At 46.8% G+C, this 24,771-nt stretch overlaps 1 protein-coding gene across 1 annotated transcript; it reads right to left on the reverse strand.

Annotated features, from left to right (window-relative positions):
* Positions 1-348: 348 nt before the first annotated feature.
* Positions 349-24,305, reverse strand: smc3 (structural maintenance of chromosomes 3). Its single transcript, XM_012833829.3, has 29 exons — positions 24,138-24,305; positions 22,927-23,002; positions 22,800-22,838; positions 22,612-22,679; positions 22,188-22,259; positions 22,009-22,088; positions 21,645-21,723; positions 21,402-21,519; positions 20,786-20,961; positions 20,176-20,256; positions 19,594-19,758; positions 17,427-17,548; positions 16,442-16,655; positions 15,536-15,639; positions 14,711-14,810; positions 14,022-14,182; positions 13,126-13,267; positions 12,651-12,801; positions 11,905-12,057; positions 9,260-9,411; positions 7,712-7,870; positions 6,161-6,268; positions 5,768-5,876; positions 5,191-5,438; positions 3,579-3,791; positions 2,813-3,004; positions 2,056-2,233; positions 1,347-1,453; positions 349-511 (listed from the first exon to the last, which is right to left on the reverse strand). Exons 1-29 carry the CDS (start codon positions 24,150-24,152, stop codon positions 440-442), a joined length of 3,654 nt encoding a protein of 1,217 aa, XP_012689283.2. The 5' UTR covers positions 24,153-24,305; the 3' UTR covers positions 349-439.
* Positions 24,306-24,771: the final 466 nt, after the last annotated feature.

Raw genomic sequence — 24,771 nt, forward strand, 5'->3', positions numbered from 1 at the left:
TACACATTGGTTTTGACAGGGACACTCAGTGGCGGAGTGTGAACTGAGAACAGAAGTGAGGCTGAGGTACATGCACACACTCCAGTATTCCTCTCCGCCATTTTATAGATGGAACCATGGGCCCCTAGATGACCTGGAGGAGTTGCTGAGTGTGATGTGTGAGAGAGAGAGAGAGAGAGAGAGAGAGAGAGAGTGTGTGTGAGTGTGATGTGTGAGGGAGAGAGAGAGAGAGAGAGAGAAAGAAAGAAAGAAAGAAAGAAAGAAAGAAAGAGAGAGCGAGAGAAAGAAAGAAAGAAAGAAAGAAAGAAAGAGAGAGAGAGAGCGAGAGAAAGAAAGAAAGAAAGAAAGAAAGAAAGAGAAAGAGAGAGAGAGGGATGATGAAGAGGGGGATAGAGAAGAGGACAAGAAAGAGGAGGAAGTGAGTGCTGAGTGTGGCCTCTTATCCGTGAGTGGTGTCGTCCTCCACAAAGTCCTTGGCTTGCTCTGCTGAGATCACGTCAATGTGACTCACCTGTGGGGCAAGAGCAAACACACACACACACACACACACACACACACACACACACACACACACAGATGTGAAAACACGCACACACACACCCACACACGGCCTTGAGGGTCATTCTGCGACATTTCCACAGCAACAACAGTATCAAGCCATTTACAATCCGCACGCCTGCTAGCTTATGAGTAACACTAACCAATTATACTTACATAAAAGACAAACTGTAGCAACACAGGGCTATAATGGACTTGTTCTGAATCCAGACTGCCTTGTCTTTTATCACAACTCTAAATTCGAACTGCTCTAGATCATTCTAGATTCTAAATGTGTAGCTTTTAAGTTCTTTGCTTCCCATAAATGGAACACTGTTCAAGTGGATTTGAAACTAACCAAGTATTTGTCTGTCAACCAATTTAAGAGCATTTTAGATGCTAAGGATGTGCCTCAATGCTGTTGTTTTAAATGATTCTCTGATTTTATTTATTTATTTATTTTTTACTTTATGTTATTTATTTGTATTTTATACTTAATTTCTGAGTTGTTTAATGTGTTTTGTTTATTTATTTTGTCTGTTTTGTTTTGTTTATTTATTGTTCATCTCTATTATGTAGCCTCAATCAGGGCATTGCTGCAAAAGAGCCCTGTGCTCAGTCAATTCCCCCTGAATAAATAATAATGATGATGATGATGATGATGATGATGATATGGGCATGACGACAGCTCAACGTCAGTCTGAGAACTTCAATGACTGCTGAAGATACTGCTCCAAGTTCAGGAGGACATGCGCTGGTACAGAAACATCTTATTTTAGCGGCCGCTACACTCGGGGCCATTTGTTTACCTTGTTTCTGAACTTGACGCCGTAGAACTTGTCGGCCGACTCCAGCAACTCGGGCCTGAAGGTGGTGGTGATGAACTGGGCGTGGCCGGCCAGCTCCACGATCATGTCTGCGGACAGAAGAGACACAATGATGAATGGGCGACAGTGGTACAGGAGGTAAAGAAGTCGGTTAGTAATCAGAAGGTTGCTAGTTCGATTCCCTGTCGAAGCGTCCTTGAGCAAGACACTGAACCCCTAATTGCTCCTGATGTGCAGTGTGCCATCAGTGTAAATGTAAAATGTGTATACATTGTAAGTCGCTTTGGATAAAAGCGTCTGCTAAATGTAAATGTAATGCTGCTGTTGGGAAAACCACCGACACATGAAAACCTGTGGGACCTCAAACATGAAAATGAATTTGCACCAACCATGCCAAAGAACCTGTCTACAGTTTTAAAGATTTCCTCAAAGTCATAAGTCAACCGTTCACTGTTAAAGTACACTGCCCCAAATCAGCTTCAAAGACAAGAGTCCATACAATACTCTACTATGAACTGTAAATGGAAGGGTGTTTCTTTATGGCATTCAATTCGTTTTCTCATTAACAGAACCAGCCCCTATGTAGTTCACAAGCCTCTATTCTTCACCATAAATTGTGTATCGTTTGACTGAGATTAGCTGTGTGTGTTATTGTGCGGATGTGTGTGTGTGTGTGGTCGGAGTGGAGTACCTGACACAGCCTTTCTGTGCTGGGCATCCAGGGCCTGGTCAATCTCGTCGAACAGGTAGAAGGGCGCCGGGTCGCACTTCTGGATGGCAAAGATGAGGGCCAGAGCCACCAGAGACTTCTGACCTCCAGAGAGCTGCTGCATCTCCCTCATCTCCCCCGCTTTCCCTGTGAAGGACACCTGAGAGAGGGAGAGAGAGAGAGTGATAGAGAGAGAGAGAGAGAGAGAGAGAGTGTGTGAGAGAGAGTGAGAGAGAGTGTGAGAGAGAGAGAGTGTGAGAGAGAGAGAGTGTGAGAGAGAGAGAGAGAGAGAGAGTGTGAGAGAGAGAGAGAGAGTGTGTGAGAGAGAGTGAGAGAGAGTGTGAGAGAGAGAGAGAGTGATAGAGAGTGATAGAGTGTGTGAGAGTGAGAGAGAGTGAGAGAGAGTGAGAGAGAGTGTGAGAAAGAAACAATATTAGTTGGAGGAAGACAACAACAAGCTCATACTTTCCCAGGTCTAAGACTGGCAATTATCCCACAAAGGAGTACAAATGTCATTTGAAACACTCATCACTACATTATTCGATCTAAGTTTATTTATATAGAGTAACAATTGCAACTTTCTCAAGGCACACTACAGAGCCCAGAGCCTGTACCCCCTAGAGCAAGCACTAAGGCGACCGTGGCAAGGGGGGGGGGGGGACGGATGCAATTCTGATGGATCACTTATTGAGGTTCCTCAAAATGTTTCAAATGTTGAGTGAGTCGTCTGTCCACCTACCCTGATGCCCACTCCAGTGAACTGGTCGACCGAGGGCACACTGCTCTGGGAGGTGGTGCCCTTCTCGCTGTCGGTGCCCCCCTCGCCCTCGTCCTGCGACTGGCTGCCCTCGGCGTCGCCCTTCTTCATCACCAGCGTGGCTTTGCCGCCCGGCACCAGCTTCTGGAACACCTCGCTGAAGTTCTTCGACACCTGGTGGAAACAAACACGCAAAAAAAAAAAAAAAAGACACCCGTTCCAGTCGAGTGGGAAGTGTTTAGACCCGCTCAGAAAACTGACATATGACCATTTCGTTTCTTCACAGCCGGCGCTCTCGAGTTCCTTTCACACATTTGTCTTCGTCCAGAGACGTTATTTCAAGCAAGGGAAACAGCCTGGCTAGCTCGTTCAACAACACCCACTAGATCTCCATTAGAACAACAGAGGGCTGGCTCCGCCTACGTCTCTATGACTGACTGACCCGACGGCCCACGGCTTTTATGGAACAGAATATTCTGTTCCTTTGTGGAACTGAATTAAGATGATTGCTACGGTGACTCAACAAGTTAATGTGATGCTTTTCTTGATTTCTCTCGGTTTGAATCAAGAGAGATGTGACTAATGTGTTCTTCCTGCTTAGTGCCAGAGCTGCAAGACAGCTGGGAAATGGAATGTTCAAGCCTGATGGAAGGGGCGACCATATAAACTGAGGTCATCTACTGAACTCACACCTGAGGAGGTGAGTGAAGAGCTCGTACCTGTCGGCAGGTGAGCCGATAACTCGTACCTGTTTGAAGGTGAGCTGGATGGCCTCGTACTTGCGCAGCTCGAGCACGTTCATGAGCTCCATGATGGACTTGTGGCCGCGGTCGAGCTCCTCCTGCCGCTTGATCAGCTTCTCCTTCTGCTCGGAGAAGTTCACAAACTGGTCCAGGGCCTTCTTGTTGACGTGGCTGTACTTCTTCAGCTCCGTGTTGCACTGCTCCAGCTTACGGAAGAGCTGCAGGGACAGAGAACAGACATCAGCATCAACAACCCATCAATATTCACTTGCATGGAAACTACCACCATAAGCTGCTGCTAGAAACGAATGATTGTAAACAAACAAAACAGCAGCATCCACATAAATATGTTCAATGTTAACAACCGCCACAAATAAGGAGGTTTGGCTGTTGCATCTCTGATGTTGGTGTCAGATACGGTCTCCATCAGTCAGATTCAAAACAAGTCAGTCGTGCCCCTTGACCTTGAACACGACCCTTGTGATCAGCGCAGTCAGTGGGTTTTGTTATTGACACGCTCGGTCTCTAAATCACGGGAACAGCCATGACTGAGGTGCCGGTCAGATCCAGCCCTGAGCTGCAGCCTGCAGGCCACTCCACATTACATAAGGCCTGGAGCTATTTACAGCAGCCCAGGAAGAAGAAGGTCAGGCGCGCTCGCTCACTCGCTCGCTGGAGATGTGAACATCCCACTCATCTCTTTTTCTCACTCACATTATCACTGGCAAAGGCACTCCTACACACACTCACACAATCTTTTTTTTTTTCTCCCCCCTCCTCCCTCCCTCTCGCTCACACACAGTTCACTCTTTCACGTCCAGAGTTTCACGACCACACACACTTTTCTCCCCCTCTCCCTCCTCTCTGACTCGCTCGCTCACACACACACACACACACACACACACACGTCCAGAGTGAGGGGCAGTGGGGGACTGAGTCACCCTCCTGTGGGAGAGAATTGAAACCGCCGCAGAGCAGCAGTGATGATGAGTACAGACAGGAGAAGAGGAGGAGGAAGAGAAGTACAGACAGGAGAAGAGGAGGAGGAAGAGAAGAGAAGAAGATGATGGAAGTTGAAGAAAAGGAGAGAGAAGAGGGAAAGACAGAGGCGTGGGTGTGGAGGACGGCAACGGAGAGGAGAAGAACGGTAGAGTCAGAGAGAGAGAAAAATATGAGGAGGGGAGGAGAGGGGAAGAGGAGGACAAGGACAAACAGGGGACAGGAGGAGAGAAAGAAGAGAAGAACTGACAAAGAAACTCAACCAAATCAACTGAGGAGTAAAGAAGATGAAACGACTTGAAATATGAGGACAGAAGATGGACCGTGGACAATATGAGGACAGAAGATGAAACGTGGACAATATGAGGACAGAAGATGAAGCGTGGACAATATGAGGACAGAAGACACGCTGGTGAAGGAGAGCAGAAGAGAGTCGTAGATGAGCAAGAAAAGAGGAGCAGAAACCAGGAGGGAAACAAACAAATCCATGAGAATGAGAGAAAGGGATTTTTCGAAACTTGGAGTTGGAAACTCTTCACACAGAGAGCTGACGAGGCAAAAAGAAGGCAGCCAAATAAAGATGGACGGAGGGTCACACACACACACACACACACACACCTGTTTGAGCGTGAGTGTCTGGTACTTCTCGAAGGCCTCCTGCGGCAGGGAGCCCAGCTCACGGATCTTCTTCATGCACTCCTCCTTCTTCTTGAGCAGCATGCCCTGCCGGTTGGTCATCTTCTCCAGCTCCTTGGTGTCGTGGTTGATGGCGTCGTTCTGCTCCTTCTCGATGTTCTTCCAGCGGTCGTTGCCCTTAATGTGGTCCTTGATGTCTATCTCCGTCTTGTCAATCAGGACATCCAAGTCTATTATGCACGCGCGCGCACACACACACACACACACACACACACACACACACACACACACACACACACACACACACACACACACACACACACACAGTCCAAGACATTTAACAGAAATCTTTTTAACACCCATACTAGGCTTTTATGCATTTCAATCCATACACGTGTACCTCTACATCACGGACTTGAGCACTCCTAACCATTTCTCCCTATTTTAAAATCACACTGATTGTGGTTCGGGCTCCAAGATGTCATTGCACTAGAGTTAGTGAACCTCAGTGAACTGAAGAGAGGAGTCCCCGTGATGCATGTTGAGACGGGTGATGTACCTTCGGAGCGGGCCAAGGTGTCCTTTACGCGCTTGTTGATGCCGTCCAGCTCAGAGGTGGTGGCTGTGAGCACGGTGCCTCCCTCGGTCTCTCTCAGCTCATTCAGCTCCTACACACACACACACACACACACACACACACACACACACACACACACACAGAGAGAAAACACATGAAGATCCAGAAACACACAGGTAAGACAAGAACACAACCACCCTCAACACACACACAAATGCAACATGCATACAAGAACATAAACAACACATCAGCATACACAACACAACACAACACACGATGCAACATTCAGAATCGCTCACATCAGAGAGAGAACTGGGGGAGTGTGTGTCTGGCACTGGATGTTGGCCAATATGGCCGCCTGGCTGTCCGACTCACCTGTTCCACCTGGTCCAGGCGCTTGCGCAGGTTCTCATTCAGGTACGTCTCCACCCTGGTCATAATGCCCTCCAGCTTAATCCTCTCATTCAGCAGCTGTCTGTTATCCTACAGACCCCCCCCCAAAAATCACACACGCAAACACATTATCGATCATAACATTCATTTATAGTGCAACAACTCTCTGGAAAACAAGACCAGGGCATATGGCAGTGAGTCAGGTTCACCGCATCTGCCCATCGCTGTGCCAGCCCACGGACACAAGATCACGGCCTTCTTAATTAGCGCCTTTCATTAGAATCATAAAAGAGAAGCCTCTGGGCTACCACACACACACACACACACACACACACACACACACACACACACACACACTCTCTCTTATGTAATCGCATCCAGTGTGCTCCATCCGCAGGCCATGGGAGACAAAGGGAGAATGAGCTCTGGGTTTCTACAGGAGATGAGAGCAGACAGCGGCCTCCTGCCTCCCACTCACGTCTGGAACAATGAGGCTGGCCGAGCGGGTGCAGCTCTTTAGGTGATAATGGTGCACAGCTGTGCACCCTCACCCACACACAATATCTCTCTCTCACACCACACACACACACACACACACACACACACCCCCCCCCCCACACACACACACACAGAGAAACACGCACAAAAAGACTTGCACCCTCATACATACACAATATCTCTCTCTCACACACCACACACACACACACACACACACACACACACACACACACACAGAGAAACACGCACAAAAAGACTTGCACCCTCATACATACACACAAACAGACACACAGAGACAGGAACATGAACACAAAAAAACTTGCGCCCTCACACACAAACACACACAGAGACAGACACACACACACACACACACACACACACTGTTCAGTAGTGGGTGGCGAGCATGGGGCGCCCGGCTGAAAGAGCGGCGGGCTAACGAGTGCCCCTCGGGTACACAGGCCTCTCCCTGCACTCACTGCATCAAAGCAACATGAGGATTTCCCCACACAGAGGGGACTTTCAAAGAAAGGCAGAAAGGCAGACTAAACAATAAGGAGAGAAACTGCGTCCTTCTGATGAAGTGGAAAAACCGAGCATTTAAGTAAGAGCCACTTCTGTATATGTTAGTTATAAGTCATAACTCATAACTGAGATGCTCGTTCTCTCTGAACGCTGTGTCTTCGCTAGCACTGGACGGGTGTTATATTCTTCCTTTAGATTTAATACTAGCCTCATACATGAGACACCTTTCCTGAAGTTTAAGCAAAAGTTCTATTGGAAGTATTTCACGGAGGTGTGGGTAAAACTTTATGTTATTGACTAACTAACTAATACATGCTTGTGTTCAACTGATGATTTGTGCTTTAAAATTCAGGATATCAAGCGGAGCAGACCATCGGGTTCAGCACTAACAAAGTGACAATATTCAGTGTATATATATATATATATCAGCACGTAGTTAGTTATAAGTCATAACTCATATGCTCGTTTCTCTCTGAACGCTGTGTCTTCGCTACCGCTGCTCGCTCGACCCACCTGCTGCAGCTGGCGGATCTCGTCGTTGAGGTCGTCGACGCGCCGCTGGTCCTCCAGACTGAGCTGGGCCAGCAGGTCGGTGCCCAGCTCGGCCTTCAGAGACTCTCGTGTGGACTCCATGGCGTGTAGGCTGGCCTCCAGACTCTGCAGACTGCGTTGCTGAGAGGAGAGAGAGAGAGAGAGAGAGAGAGAGAGAGAGAAAGAGAGAGTGAGTGAGTGTCATGGCTGTGTGTCAGCTGTGTGTGACCACAAGCAACTTTCCACTGCAGGACCTTGTGGGACTTTCAAGCGGGTGGAACGTTTACAGGGAGAGTCCCCCGCTCAGTCCTTTTTGGTTTTCCACTGTGATTGAGGAGCTACGGGACTTGCATGTTGACGTAGCATTTGCTCTTTAATTGCGACGTAAATTCCAAGCACTACAAAAATGACGATATATTTCACACCAACATCAGACCGTTAAAGCAGAACATTTCTACGTAACGTTTCATAACGTTAGGATTACCCCAAGGTCGAGTTTCATAACGTTGGGATTACCCCAGTCGAGTAAACAGTTACATTTGGCTTTAAAGTTGAAGTTTGAAGAACACTCGATAAAATGGCTTTGTGGCAGCACTTGATAAATGAAGATACCAGGACCACTGTTGATTTAATTAAAGCCTATGGTTCAGCTGACTGTTTGTTAACATGTTCAGTTAGCGACAGCATGCTAACTCTGTAAATGATACGTCTCCTTGCTGTATTCAGCGCTAGTTCCTCCAGTGAAAAACATCTTGGGGTAGACTTTACACGAGGAGCACATACGCACTCCTAAGGCTTGACTTAGGAGTCATGTCACTTCACCAGCACGGCTCTCTGTGTGTGTGTGTGTGTGTGTGAGTGTGTGTGACCGTGACTAATGTATTAGTAGCGCTGCGCTATCAACATAATTACACTTGGACGCTCAGAATCCTTAAAATCCCATGAGATGTAATTAGAAACTCACCCTCCCTGAAATGGACCAATAAAGGAGTATTAGATTCCCTAATATGGAAACAAATGTCCTTAATTTGTCCTTAATCTGCTGGTATGTGGAAACTCAAATCATAATGATCCCTTAATCTACTTAACGTTCCCTTAAAAAAATGATTCAGTCTCATACTGTTTACGCCTGGGTCACATAGCACTCCTTAATAGGGATCATATCACTGCACCTGCAAATCTCAGAAGATGTCCTAGTGTAGGGCCGAGCTCTGCAGGGGCCGAGATATTTCTACATCTCAGTGTGTGACGCATGCTTGGAGCTTGTTGACTAGATGGCTTAGAACCTCATCAGAACCAACCAGGCGTGCGTTTTAGAACTAGAGTGTTTCTGTGGCTCAACTGCTAGAGCAAGGGGCAAACTACACCCGGATAACAGGTTTCCATACCCAGGGAAATTCACATGCTGATGAAAACCTGTATCTGTATTGCAAGTCGAATATGAATATACGCATCTGCTAAATGAATAAATGTAAATGTGAACTAGAGCCTCGAACACTAACCAGCCCATCCGGAGACAGTCTGGCCTACCTTTGGCATGAAGGTCTTTTCGGACTGCTGCCGCTTCTCCTTCAGCATCTTCATCTCGGACAGGATGCTGTCGCGTGACGCCTTGAACTTCCTCTGCTGGGTCTCGATCTGCTGCATCTGGTTCATCAGCTGGTCGATCTCATTGTTGATGCGTGTGGTGGCGTTAAGGGAGAAAAACTACATGTCCCATCAGCCAGCTGGGGCCAAATTGAAATCAAATGTGAAGAGTGCTAGCGCACAGATGGGCAACATCTGTATTGTTTCTCATGGGGGATGAAATTAAGACAGAAATGTTTTGGCTTGTTGCTGAGAATGGATACATGCAGAGGTGCTAAAACGTATCTGGCGTCCTGTTCGGCTCGCACAAAACCACACATTGGAATCTGAACGATTCACTTCTGTACGCAACCACCCCCTAAAAACTAGCCTGGCTCCGCCTGCCTACTGCTCCCAGATCAGTTGTTCACCGTGATTATAGTCTGGATCAGAAGAGACGAGGGGCCACTGTGAGGGGCCCCTCAGCGACCAGCGGGGGTGGCTAAGTGTTATGATGTTTGTTCCAACAGTAGCGGCAGAGCTAGAGCTAGACAAGGCCAAAGGGGTTTCATAATGAACGCAACGACCGGAAACAAATCCCCAATGGAGCGAAGCCAGACCCAGAATATAGGGTCTGATTCTACCGTGCTACCTGAAACTCACTCGGAGCAGAAAATACACCATTGCCCCATTCCAAGTCACGCTCAGGTCGTGAGTGACAATGAGTGTGCGAGCCGCCGCTAAGAGATCACGGAAAACCAGGGGTGAGAGGAGGGAATGAATCACATTTCCTGTTCAAAAGGGTGTCGGTCTGGTGACGCCGCGGCATCCCACCAACTGCTCGGCGCTGACGGCCCAATTACCGGCAGTTTCATCGACGCCGAGAGGAGCCCGTCGCTGCGAAGCGCTCGGGGGGGGGGGGGGGTTGCTGGAAGAGGAGCAAAAAATAGCCCGACGAGGACGAGCCCTGAGGGGGGTGAAGCCAATCTCAAGAGCACAGGTGTGAAAGCATAAGCAGACAACACAAACACACACACAAACACACACACAGAGGGAGATGCTTTTAAATAATTGATTGCTCCAGTGAGTCACCACTGCACTACACATATGGCAGCATGTCATCAGCTCATCCACCCACACACACACACACACACACACACACACCCCACCTGCTCGCAAACTCACATTAGCAACCCACCTGCTTAAAATACACTACACAAGCATCTTGCACACACAATCCACATTAGGGGTTCCCAAACTACGGCACCGTTTTGCAGATTTGCAACTATTTTCATAATTTACTTGTAAAATACATTCTGTTCCACATGTTTATTTGGCTTTTCCATACTTTTTCAGAATGTTCCTCACTCTATCAAACCTTATATATTACACTACTTGCACTAAAACATTTGAATAAAATGCTTAAGAATAAGTTTGATTATTTTGTTTGTTTGTGTTAACCTCCCTATTATATAACAATGGTATATAAACAGACTGAAAAAGATCATTAAATGTAATGTGTTAATATTCAACTATGGTCGACCTGTTGTGTCCACAGAACTATTGACTGTTAGTGACATACTCTGGCCTTCCCAAAGAGTGTGGCAGAGATATGGCCTTTTAAAGAAAGTCTGGGAACCCCTGATCCACAGCACAACACAACACACACACACAAACACACACACACACAAAGTCCATTCATTCGGACACAGCCACGCAATCCTTAGTCTTTGAAAACACACAAAGACTCAGACTTTACACACTTGCACCCCCCCCCACCCCCACTGGCACACGACTCATATGTGGCTGTCCATCTTCAGCAGGGCTCCTGCCCTGAGCTCCTTAGCTCTCAAAACACCCTGATGTCATCAGCCCGGGATTAGGAGGAACAACGCCGCCCCCCCCCCCATTCTCCTAGAGGTCCTTCATCAGAGCCAAGGTGAATCATCTCGAGGGAGGGATGGAAGAATAGAGGGATGGAAGAATAGAGGGATGGAAGGATAGAGGGATGGAAGGATAGAGGGAGGGATGGAACGTGTGATGAGGAGGCAGAGGGTGTCAATCTGACTCACACATTGGATGAATCACCAATGGTTTTCCATCACACTTGCTAGTTCAGTACACATGCAGACCAGTGCAAGGCCATGTGGAGACCGGGCCGGCCGAAGGTCATATTGGGCAGGAAACGAGTAGCATGATCCCCCTTTGACCCCAGTGGGTTGGCTAAAGCTTTGGCATCACTGCACAACAGAGAACCACACGTGTTCAACAGCTATGGCATACTGCTCAAAATGCTTGAAGGCTAACAGCAGCTAAATCGGTCAGACCCCCCCCCCCCCCCCGGCACAAACACCTGACTGAGGTGTGGATAGGTGATGGGTGTTAACCTGTCACTACATGCTGTGTGTGTATACCGGTGTTAAGAAATTACTGACTGTATGTGTGCACGCGCAACCTATCTGTAGGAGCATATGTGTTCATACTGCACAGAACCTTAGGTCCACATACACATGTATCTGAACATCCACATGTATCCTTACGCAACTACAAATCATGTGTGTGTGTGTGTGTGTGTGTGTAGTGTGTGTAGTGTAGTATGTGAAGGATATGTTCGATGTTCCGGCGCAGGTTCTCGTTGAGTTTGGCCTCCAGCTCGCCCAGCTCCTCCTCGGCTCTCCTCATGTCCTTCTGCAGCTCCAGGCGAGACTTCCTCGTGTCGTAGTAGCCGCCCGTCAACGCACCTCTGCTGCTCACCTGGTCACCTGTGTACCACACACACACAAACTTGGAGTTGGAGTTGGACAGGTGTCGCAGAACATTTCCCCCCATTACAATTAACACGGTTAAGTTGTCAACACACTAAGATGTCAGGGACTTGTTCCATGTGCAAACTGTCCATCCACCCACTGTTCCAAACCAAACCTCACACAACACATTCAGACACCCGTGAGGAACTTAAGCGCTCGAGTGTTTCTGCCCGAGAGGAACTTAAGCGCTCGAGTGTTTCTGCCCGTGAGGAACTTAAGCGCTCGGGTGTTTCTGCCCGAGAGGAACTTGAGCGCTCGAGTGTTTCTGCCCGAGAGGAACTGAAGCGCTCGAGTGTTTCTGCCCGAGAGGAACTTAAGCGATAGGGTGTTTCTGCCCGAGAGGAACTTAAGTGTTTCTGCCCGAGAGGAACTTAAGCGATAGGGTGTTTCTGCCCGAGAGGAACTTAAGCGCTAGGGTGTTTCTGCCCGAGAGGAACTTAAGTGTTTCTGCCCGAGAGGAACTTAAGCGATAGGGTGTTTCTGCCCGAGAGGAACTTAAGCGCTAGGGTGTTTCTGCCCGAGAGGAACTTAAGTGTTTCTGCCCGTACCCTCCAGAGTGATGCAGTCCATGGTGAAGGCACGTGCCAGCTGGGTAGACACCTCCATGCTGCGGCAGATGAGCGTCTTGCCAAACACGTGCTTGAAGGCCTTGTCAAACTTGGTGCTGTAGCGCAGCTTGCTGATCATTGGGATGGCGTCCTGCGGGGAGACGAGAGAGGAAAGATGTACTCCTCCATCTTGCATATGAATCCAGAACACTTAGTAATGTTAGCGATGACAGCATGCACATAAATGCATGTAAACATGTTCTTAAACTGCAGAAAAGCAGACAGGCTCAATTAGGATGTGTATGTACATACCACCACAATCAAAGATGACAACCTTAAACAATATTTGTGTAGTTATGCAGTGATTTATAATATAATGTATATTCGATGAACTGAACGTCAAGTTAATGTTCTAGAAGCAACTAGTGTGTGTGTGTGTGTGTGTGTGCGTGTGCGTGTGTGTTGTGTGTCTTACGTTGGTCTCCGGGTAGGCGGTGTCGCGCACATCCAGCTTGGTGAGGGGCAGGAAGGTGACCTCTCCCGGCAGGTTCATCTTGTTGAACTCCGTGAGGATCTTGGTGCTCACCTCGTCCGTCTCCACAATGTGGTAGAACAACCTGAGGAGGGATGAAAGACCAAAAAGAAAAACAGAGAAAGAAAAGAAAGGAAGACCAAAAAAAGAAGAAAAGAAAGACAATAAGGAAAGAGTGAAAGAAAAGCAAAGAAGAGAAAAGGACACAAAAACACATCAATGGTGAGGACTCATAGCATCTCCGGGGAAACGGGAGTCAGGTGATGACTCGTCTACCGGAGAGCAAAGGCTACGCATACAGAGGCCACTGGGGGTGGCGATGAGTCAGCCAGACTGATCAATACACTCCACTCAACACTGCCAGGGATACACACTGATCAATACACTCCACTCAACACTGCCAGGGATACACACTTCACCCTGGGCCCCGGTGAACATGCTTGTCTGAAAGTGTCGATGAATCAATGTTAGTTTCTCGTCAAACTGAGAAATGTACAAAGCAGCAAAGTGATGCGAGAAAGGGGAGTTTGAGTACATTGGGCACATTTTACTGGGTGTATCTAGAAAATGATCAATGATCTTTTAGGTAGTTAAACAGTGAAGCCTCATCCAAACCTTTTTGTAAACATTACTCTGCAGTGGGTTTTCAGACCCTTCATACTCCAGTTAGATGAACCTTCTGAATCACAATGTCTCGGCTGAGAATGAGCCAAATTGGGGAGGTTTGGACCAAAACTGAATGTGTTTTTTATATGCTGGCACTCACCATAACACCATAACACCACCCATCTACCCAGCAGCCCATAATACACCCAGAGGAACGCCGCAACCCCGCTCACCTTGTTCCCGCGGTAACCTCCACGCAGGTGTAGAACGCCGGCTCGCACTCAAAGTTGTTCATGACGATGCCGTTGTAACCGTTGATGACGTGCTGGTTGATGCCCTTGCGGCGGAAGTGCTCCAGCACCTTGTTGATGCTGTCGATGCCGTTCAGGATGGCCTGTGTGGGTCGAGAGCAGATCACCACCGTCAGCTCCAGACTAACTGCAGTAATGTCTCTCACTGGAACACCTTCAGCTCCAGACTGACTGCAGTAATGTCTCTCACTGTCTCTCACTCGAGCACCTTCAGCTCCAGACTGACTGCAGTAATGTCTCTCTCACTGACTCTCACTCGAGCACCTTCAGCTCCAGACTGACTGCAGTAATGTCTCTCACTGACTCTCACTCGAACACCTTCAGCTCCAGACTGACTGCAGTAATGTCTCTCACTGACTCTCACTCGAAGATCAGAGACTAAACAGGAGCAAAGGCCTAAAGATAACATCACTTTTGGGGGGTCTGGAGATGTAAGTAAACTAGATCAGTAATCCTGGCCTACTCAAGGTTTACTCAAAGAACAGGTATTCTGTTCAGAAATGTGACTGCGGTATTAGGTCAATATGCTTTCATGCACCATGTAGGCATTGAACCCGATGCGGTGTGTGTGTGCGTGTGTGTGTGTGTGTGTGTGTGTGATCTATGCTGACCTTGCCGGTGGCAGCACGGAGAAGCTGCTGCTTCTTTTCCAGGTCCTCCCTTTTTGCAGCCAGGGCCTGCTGCTCAGCATTCTCCTCCCTCCACAAGTAGCTGTGAAACACACACACACACAAAGTTTTTGAGAAGGATTCAAGTGTTAAGCCCAGGCTTCCTTTACTCTCAAGACTGTTCACAACATAACAGCTTTCTTGTTACACTTTGCAAAAGTTTTAGGTACATTTGAAGAAAAACATTTTTTTTTAAAAACAGTTAATAACTTTTACTTCAATTCAATACAACATACAAAGGGCATACAAAACTATTTTCAAAAGAATATTTGAAAATCTAAATAGAAATATTACCTACTGATACACTAATGCAGGGGATAGAAAATAACCACGATAAAGACAAATACCTAAAACGTCTGCACCATGCTTTACATCCTCCCATCGCCTCTTATTGAACAGGTCACACTTTACATCATTAACAACTTTGTTTGGAACTCTCCTGGTCTCACACACACACACACACACACACACACACACACACACACACACACACACACTGGATAGTAGGTGCTGCCTCAGACAGAACACGATCTGATGCGTTCTGAGATTTCAAGTTTGGTTTTTCTATTTTATCTGGAAGAGTATGAGCAAGTAGACAGGCGAGAGAAAAAAAAGAACAGAAATCGATGGATGAGAGATGAACCCATGACTCACACAAGCCTCGCTGGCTGCATTTGTTCAGACAGGGCCAGGAGGCTGTGAGGCTGGGGGGTTGGGGTGGTTAGATAGAGAGGGAGGGAAGGAGGAGAGTGAGTCAGACAGACTTACTTTCTTTCGCTCTGCAGTTCATCCTTCCGATTCTTCACCTCGTAGTACTTCTTGTCCAACTCCTCCACGCGGGTCTTCACTTCGTTCAGATCCTGGTCCAACTTCTACTCCCCGATGAGGACAATAAATAAGTAAACAATAAATAAGTAAACAAAAACTTCCCACATCACATAGGATTTCAAAGACAAACAGACTCACATTCTTGGCCATGTTGAGGTGGTGTCAACAATACAATATGTCAATACAGATGAGTTGTTCCATACATACTGAATGTTATTTCACTGCACAGAACAGAGCTCGGTCTCAGGTTTTACCCACAAGCATTGACAATCAATCATATCTGAACTAGGTTCTCTATGTCCTAACTTTCTTGTTGATTAACTTCATGACGTTTAGATTTGTGACGTATACTTTTGTAGTTGTGTCATGTGATAAACCATTTTGAAGCCGAGTTCCACCTGAATCCATGTCAAATGTATTTTGAATTAATTTTCAAAGAATCTGATTCTGATTAACGCATTTTGTTTCACCTACACCAACTGCACACAACCCAGCATCTAGACTCACTCATCTCAACAAACACCTTTACCTAAGGTCCCAACATCTGAATCATGGTGACCCTGCATGGACATTATCAGTACAATACTGCCAGTGGTCAGGTATCTATAGTGTCTGGGAGGGTGGAAGTCGTATGTTGTATTGCTCCACATTCTTCTCCTTGTTGGAGACAGGTCTGTGTGTGTGTGTGTGTGTGTGTGTGTGTGTGTGTGTGTGTGTGTGTGTGTGTGTGTGTGTGGTGTGTGTGTGTGTGTGTGTCGTACGTTGTACTGCACCACGTTCTTCTCCTTGTTGGAGACAAGTCTGTGTGTGTGTGTGTGTGTGTGTGTGTGTGTGTGTGTGTCGTACGTTGTACTGCTCCACGTTCTTCTCCTTGTTGGCCTCGGTGTCCTCCAGGTCTTTGTGGATGGCGGCGATCTGGCGCTTCTTGTCAGTGATGGCCTGGTCCAGGGACTTGAGCTCCTTCTTGATCCACTTGTCCCTCTCCTCCTTGGAGGTGAACTGGCTGCCACGGCCCTGCTTGGCGTACAGGTCCGTCCTCTCCTGTGTGGCCTGGGCCAACCTGAGGGACGAGAGAGAGAGAGAGAGAGAGAGAGAGAGAGAGAGAGAGAGAGAGAGAGAGAGAGAGAGAGAGGGAGAGGGAGAGGGAGAGGGAGAGGGAGAGGGAGAGGGAGAGGGAGAGAGAGAGGGAGAGAGAGAGAGAGAGAGAGAGAGAGCGAGAGCGAGAGAGAGAGAGAGAGAGAGAGAGAGCGAGAGCGAGAGAGAGAGAGAGGGGGAGAGAGAGAGAGACATTTCTTCATTATGTTTCCTCGTGGTGGTGATATATGTAACCACTAGAGCACAAATGATTATTGTACCCACCTGTAGTTAAAATAGTTTAGATCTATTTACATTTCTAGCCGAGCAGGCCACTCTGTACACAGGAGAGGCAGCGCGATGGACAGAGTACGTGAACCTGTGTGTTTACTTAGACATTTCTTAATTACGTTTCCTAGGCAACATGTGGCGGCGCTATGCAACCACTGCAGCACTAATGATCATTTTACACACCTGTAGTTCAAATCTATTCATATTTCTAGCAGAGCAGGTCACTCTGTACACAGGAGGCGTATACATTTGACCAGTGTGCTTCTCCTCTCGGAATCAACCTCCTTGCCTTACTCTATCTGTGGAGCTACAGTAACACACCTCCACTTGATCTTTTAATGACAGTAATTGCCGATTTATGTTGTAACCACCCTCTTGGCCAATGAACATTAAATCACCAACAGTGGCAGACAACTAAGGGCAATGGTCATGTGACTGGCGTGTGGCGTCCAGTTGTGGCACTGACCTGGCGATGCCCTTCTCCTCGCGCTCCTTGACCGTGTTGAACTTGGGCTCCGTCTCCTGCAGCTCCTTCTGCTTCTCCTCGATCTTCTCCAGCAGCTTCTGACGCTCCTTCAGGAGTCGTTTCTGTCAGAGGGCGGAGGCGCACAAATGTCATAGGGGGTAGAGAGGCAGAAAGACAGACACACACACAACTACCCAGAGCCTTCATACAGACACACACACACACACACACACACTTTTACATAGCTCACCTGGAAAGTCAGGATTCACACAGATGTCTGGATTGTCTTTGTGAAGGTAGATTTTTATTTCGTTTTTTTAAAGTAATGCCTTAAGTGTCAGGCAATGTGCAGGCAATGTGCAGGCAGTTGTCTGTCTGTGTCTGTGCTGGGGGATTTATCAACCACCTAACTGTAGTGACTGTCTGACCAATTTCAAAGCCAGTTTGCCAAATAGGTAAACTAGATGCAAGATGCTAGACCAGAGGCTGAGGAAACAGTACCCCATGTCAGCTTACACAACCACACCAAAAATGCTGGAAGACAGATTCTCCGAAAGGCCCATAACAGAGCATTCAACATTTGACACCATTCTAATCAAGGCGCATTTAGTTCAGGCAGCAAACGGTCAATGTTTTTTCTTGCAGCAATCAGTGTTTCAGCAAAAGCGTTTTTTTCTGCTAAATGTGAACCGAGACAAGGACACCGACAGAAAAATGATGATGCACTTATCCTGAGACCTGCTTAGAAAACTAGGATGTGGGCCATTTCAAACTCAATTACCCACAATGCATGTTGTGTAACAATAACACGTCCAACCAGCTCTTCCGTTCATCCGCAATTTAGTTCAAATCAAGATATCCAAAGATCGACGTGCACCAGTTAAATTTAAGACGTCATATCCAGACATTTCCTGGATTGTTAACGGCATATATGAATACACCCCTCCACATTGTCCTGCCACTGATTACGCTGGCGATTCCGGCAAGAGTCAAACCTGGCAGTGTTTTGGGAGACGCGTTTTGAATCGAGCCTCTGTGCTCACGTCACACAGACGCAAGAGAGGCGGAGAGAACTGTTGAAGTCCCCTCTCCCCCCAAGGACTGAGGCACGGGGCGGGTTCACGTTCAGAAGAGGCGCCACGTTCGGCAGGGTCAAAGGGCGAATGACGTAGCGGAGACCCCACGTCCTATCCCAGCATCCCACAGCGTCACCACATGCGGCAGCGGAGCCAGGTGCACCTGCTCGGTTTCTCTGCCAACTGTCCGCCGTGGCATGCCTGCTGGCATCACACACACACACACACGCACACGCACACGCACACGCACACGCACACACGCGCGCTACAGATCTGGGGCCAGGTCCACGTCACAAGAGACAGGGAGCGCGCGCGCGAGATAGAGAGAATGTGTGGTTGCATTTGTCCATGAGAGGGTGTACATGTACATGCATATTCATCTACTTATGAGCAGGAGTGGGTGTACGGTGTGTGTGTGTGTGTGTCCGTGTTTTACCCAATATGGTAAACCCCAAAAGACTATTATACCCACGTCAAAACATCGATTGGAAAAGCATAGGGAAAAAGGGAAAAAGTACTTTCAGGAGATAACGTTTCCTATTTAGCAAATGTATTGCACACAATATCTATGTATCTCTCCGGAACACAAGTGTAGAACACAGAGCAGGTTTTCAGAACCGATCATTTCATCTAGAGTGTGTGTGTGTGTGTGTGTGTGTGTGTGTGTGTGTGTGTGTGTGTGTGTGTGTGTGTGTGTGTTTAAGCCAGAGACACGCCAAACCGACATCAAAGTGGTGATGAGGGCCGACTGTTGCGTCGCCTGTGTCTTGGCCAAAACATTGCTCTTGAACGCACCGCAAAAACTACAGCTCTTTCCTGTTCTGTTCCAGTTGCACTGATTCACCAAGCCAATCACAGAGTGATCTCCGTCACCAACCAATGCAACGTGCTCAACTGGCCGAAAAGCCACCAACAGGGGTCTGACTAGTGGCAATGGTACGGGACGCACCGCAAAAACCAGGCACACAAATGCCCCCCGACAGCCTGGTGTGTCACAGGCTTTAAGGTGTTGTGGGTGTGTGTGCGTGTGTGTGTGTGTGCGTGTGTGTGTGTGTGTGTGTGTGTGAGGTGGTTTGTGTCTCCTGGCTCACCCTCTGCTCGCTGTTGCCGGCCAGCTCGTCCTGCAGGTCCTTGGCCTTGAGCTCCAGCTTGGTGCGCTGCTTGATCTGCTCCTGCCGCTCCGAGCTCAGCTGCTCCTTCTCCTCCTTCATGGCCGTCACCTTCGCCTTCAGCTCGCGCACCACACGCTCCGTCTCCTGCACATGGGCAGAGAGACAGAGAGAGAGAGAGAGAGAGAGAGAGAGAGAGAGAGAGAGAGAGAGAGTTACTACAGGTAAAACTAACTATGTCTTTCTATTCAGCTAAAAGCCATACACAAACGCACTTCATTCATTTTCTGTGTAGTGAGAACATGAGTACAGATGCAGCTGACGTCAATAGTCTCACCTCTACTAGTACTACAACTACTCCTGATAAGGCATACTATGTCTTTCTATAAATCAGAATCGCACACTTTCAAACGTTAATTCATTAATGTCTATAAATCAGAATCAGATCTGAATCGCACACTTTCAAACATGAATTCATTAATGTCTCTAAATCAGAATCACACACATTCACACATGAATTCATTTCCTGTGTGCAGGAGTGCAGATGACTGTTGATGCCCCCACCTCCACTTTGTCTCTGGCGTCCTGCTGGGCATCTCTCAGCTGCCTGGACTTGTCTCCACAGGTCTCCCTCTTGGTGGACAACTGGAGGACAGAATATCCAACGGTCAGAAACAACGTCCCTCTGTGCACTGCTGTGGATTTTCCTTCATGCAGGACATGTTTGAGTTCACACACAAGAATCTCCGAGACGTTTTTTACACCGAGAAGTTACTGACAGGATTAAGCTTCAGAGCAGAGCAATAGTACATTATTTGAGCCTTCAGAAACCAGTCACTACTCCCACTCTAGTTCATCCCTGCCAACTATCCTTAGCAGTGTGAATATGTCTGAACCACAACTGAAGGCTGAAAGTACCGTTACAGATATAAAGAGAGGTTCTACTTGTGAAGTTAAAATGATTCTACACGACAACCTCTGCTTTCCAAACTTCCCTAAAGACCTTATTTTAAGTGTTGAATAAAGCCTCAATGTCAATTTCAACCTTAATCTCAATTTCCCATTGACAGATGTGCCCCCAATGTGGTAACCTAGACAACAGCCCCTCAAATATAACATTCCAAACACGGAACGATGACCGGTTCTACTTCAGGAGCGCGGGGTCATGGGTCACCTCGTCGAGTTTGGCGCGCGTCTCGTTGAGCTCCTGGTTGTAGATGGTGTACTCCAGCGCTCGGCGCAGCTTGTCCCACTTCTGGTACTGGGCCAGCTCCTCCTTCTCGTCCTCCAGTGTGTGCAGCCGCTCCTCGATGTACTTCAGCAGCTCGTTGATCTTCTCCCTCTTACCCTCTGGTGGATCACGAGACAAAGCCATAGCGGTTAGCAAGAGGGCCACACAGGGCATGCAGACTACCGGTCACCTGTCACTTGTAGCCTCAATCAGGGCATTGCTGCAAAAGAGCCCTGTGCTCAGTCAATTCTCCCTGAATAAACAATGATGATGATGACTGTCACTACCACTACCTGTCCAGAACAGCACCTTCTTCAACTTCACAGTCCCATGGACGACTGACTTCAAAGTGCCAGTGCAGTCGTGTTGTTAGATCTGGACACTGCACTGGTTAAATCCTATACAAAGATGTTATGCATACTCCCTGCATATCAAAGCCATGACCAAGTACATCAAATGTTTGGCTTATATAAGGTTCTGCACGTGAATGTGGTCGGGTTGGCCCAAATGGCCCATGTTTCTAGAGTCTAAGTGCAGACTGGTGAGTTTTTGCAGTTACCCGTCTCCTTCATGAGCGAGATACTCTCCTCCTTGCGCTCATCGTAGACTCTGGTGCCGGCCACCTCTCGGAGCAGCTTCAGGCGCTGGGAGTCGGGGGCCGTCGCCATCTGGTTGATCTGCAGCCAGGAGACAAACCAAGATCTTGTTTGCCAAACATTCCTCATTGACCTATTAGTCTGGTTTAGTGATAACTACATATTTATTTGTATAAAACTTTAAGCAACTCGACGGCCTGACTTACCTTGCCCTGCTTGACGATGTAGTAGGGGTTGCTACGGGAGAAGCCAGCACTCTCCAGCAGGTTCATCACATCGTTCTTACTGCAGCACAACCAAGTCAAGTCAACGGTCAATAGAGCAACCTCCAGCTCAGAAACACAACTAACTCGGAGCCAAATGCCGCACAAAACTAGCAATGGCACTCTCGGGTCTCACCCCAAACTCTGCACAAACTTGAACTTGATCAGAGTCAAAACTATTATACATATCTAACTTACTAGCTTACAAGCAATGCATCTTACAAACCATTTCCTTCAAAAACAAACATATATTTCATAATGGACCAAAGTAGAAGACTGCACAATCTTTCATAAGCGCTTCACTTACGTCACCATCTTCTTGTCTAAGAAATACTGGTCCTTCTTGGCTCCGATGACACGTCGGAGCGATACCTCCTCTTTGTCGATCTTTGGAGGGAAAACACGAGGATGAAAGATGTCGTCACATAAACTGTTAGGGGGGTGGGGGGAATGCCTCTGAATGGATATAGTCATGATTAGTCTTACCGGCAGCCTGTTGTCAGAATTGTCAAATATAATCTCCACAAAAGCAGAGATAACACGTGGGCCAGTTCCTTCCTGTTGGGGGAGAAATTCTGCTGTTAGTTTAAACCTTGAAACCCATGAAAAGTTAAACCATTTGACATTCTGAAATGTTCTGAGCACACAGATCAATCTGCCATATTCAAATTCAAACATTCAAAACAGTCTAATACTCAGATGTGTGTGAGCTGTGCATCATATAATGCTCATAACACTTAATTATTAAATATGAGGAGGACAGAGAACTGAAATGTGCCAGTAAGTCAATGCACTGGAAAAGAGCAAGAGAAAGGAGCTTTCATGAAAAGGTTTAATCAGGTATTCTTCATAGAGCTCAGAGTACTGACAGACTGAGGTGTCCTAAGGGGGACCAGAGAGAGTTACTCACGTGCAGCAGGGCCAGTCGCTGCTCTGGACGGAGGTGGCTGAACTCATCACTGAGCACAAACTGAATGGCTGTGAGGAAAATGAACACAATTCAGATCATTAATCATATATACATGATGACCACTCACACACCTTATAAGGACAGAAACACAAAACAATACGACTTGTCAACTCCATTGACAGACTTACCATAGAAGAAGTTACTTTTGCCCGATCCATTTCTGCCGACTGTTAACAAAAAGAGATGTTGCTTAGACACAATTTTTCTCTGTACTTTGCTGACTGTTCACAAGCAAATAATGACAGACTGACTCACCGATGACATTATGCTTTGGACTGAAAGGGTCAACCACAGTCTGATCCCTGTAACTTCGGAACCCCTGGATAATGACCTAAGGATAAACATATCCATAGACAAATTCAAATGCAAGCAGGAACTTCACCACAACAACACACATGTCATCAATGAACCACTTCGCTTTAAAATGAACCACATTACAACCAGATAGAAGATATTACAACTGGTACTAATGTGGTCAGGACAAGAATGGGCTATGTTTAAAAGTTTGTAATACTATGACATGAGCTCAAGGCGTATGTGGGAAGCCGCATAGGTTATGTGTGAGTGACAACATCTGCATTTCTGTTCTTAGATACACAGGAGTTATGGACCCCAATATAATTCATACCTACGACAAATATTCAAATATAATTGACGCCTAGAAAAACGACTTGAGGTTGAGTGCGTTATCAACAATCTGTCAACTTCCATCGAGGGGTAACATTACAGTAAAGCTACGGAGTTACATTGCTATTTTTGCTAAGCTATCGATAACGTTATAACAGACACTGCCGTACTGTAAATATATCGAATGTTAAATTCACGATGATTCAATTGATATAGAGTTGAGATAGCCAATGAAATGTGGTGGACAATACACTTTAAGTGTGCTTATTAACTTCCAGAGATTAGGGTAATGTGGGCTCGGTATCTAGGTACCCAAAGTTAGCTTGTGTGCAACAAGCTCCTCGGAAGGCTGAGGCAGTAGGATGGCTAAATAGCTAGTCAACTAGCTTGCTAAAATGAAAACACTGACTAGAAATGGAAAAAATACGATACGTGTAACAATGTATGAATACAATATCTGACATACACGACCCACTAAGCTGTCTAAATGAATAAAAAGCTGTGTGTGTTTGTAGCTACGCTAAGAATTGGGTCACCAGACGTCTGCAGCAGCCATGTTTGTACTTAACAGACGCACGAGCTAGCTAGCTCAGGCTTCCCGGCTGAATGAACGTTAGCCTAGCATGTTAGCTAATGTAATCACTGCCTAAGATGACATAGAAGTTAAATATATATTCGCTTTCTAGTTAAGTATTTGGTGTTCCATTTTATAAAACGAATTGTATATTAAGAATATTTAGCTATCAAAGTCTGGTGAAGTTAGTTAATGATCTTGCAGAATTTGACAAGCAGCGCAAACGGTTAGAAAGATGTCTCCACGACACGCTAGTTTCCCCTACCTGTTTAATGTACATGGTCGCCTATGCAGGGACTTTCCTCCGGAATAAAATTTGAAAATCACCCTCCTCCTCCCTCAAAAACTGAGAAGAAGGGCAAGGCTAGTTTTGTTTGTAAGCCTTTTTTGCAATTTTGCTGTGTCCGAGATATGCGAAATATCCAGACAAAAAAGAAATAACAACGAAAATGGCGTCAGGGGCGGGACAAATAGAACAGTTCACTGTGCATTTTCGGTGATATTGACGTTACAAAAATTAAATAGTCGGAAAGCTTGTACATTTAAGATTTAATTTGTGCTTACGTAGACAATATGACTTGTTTTAAATTACTTAAATTATTGAAACTAATTGTTGTCAGGAGATATTCTATCTGAATTATTATATATTTCAACTATTCACCCTATTTTCTTGGATTGGTATATTCCTGGTGAGGGCGAAGTTGAGCGCCAAAGAGAGATTTGAGATTCCGTAGGTTGTTACTGCTTCTTCAGCTAGCTAGGTTGCTAGTCCATTTGTTTACAGTTTCTCTCAGTCGAATTGATACATTTCTCGAATTATTTTTTTACAGCTTTGAAAGAGAAAGCGCATTTCTCGAAACAATTCATATAAACAGCACCACTTACTGTCTTCACTGCAA

This window comes from Clupea harengus, chromosome 26, assembly GCF_900700415.2.
Source record: "Clupea harengus chromosome 26, Ch_v2.0.2, whole genome shotgun sequence".
Classification (NCBI taxonomy): domain Eukaryota; kingdom Metazoa; phylum Chordata; class Actinopteri; order Clupeiformes; family Clupeidae; genus Clupea; species Clupea harengus.

Excerpts from the sequence above, each read along its gene's own strand:
- smc3 (XM_012833829.3), bottom strand. Across the intron at positions 13,268-14,021 it reads GAGGTTACCGCGGGAACAAG|GTTGTTCTACCACATTGTGG; the intron begins GTGAGCGGGGTT and ends ATCCCTCCTCAG. Across the intron at positions 1,454-2,055 it reads GCACAGAAAGGCTGTGTCAG|ACATGATCGTGGAGCTGGCC; the intron begins GTACTCCACTCC and ends TTCTGTCCGCAG.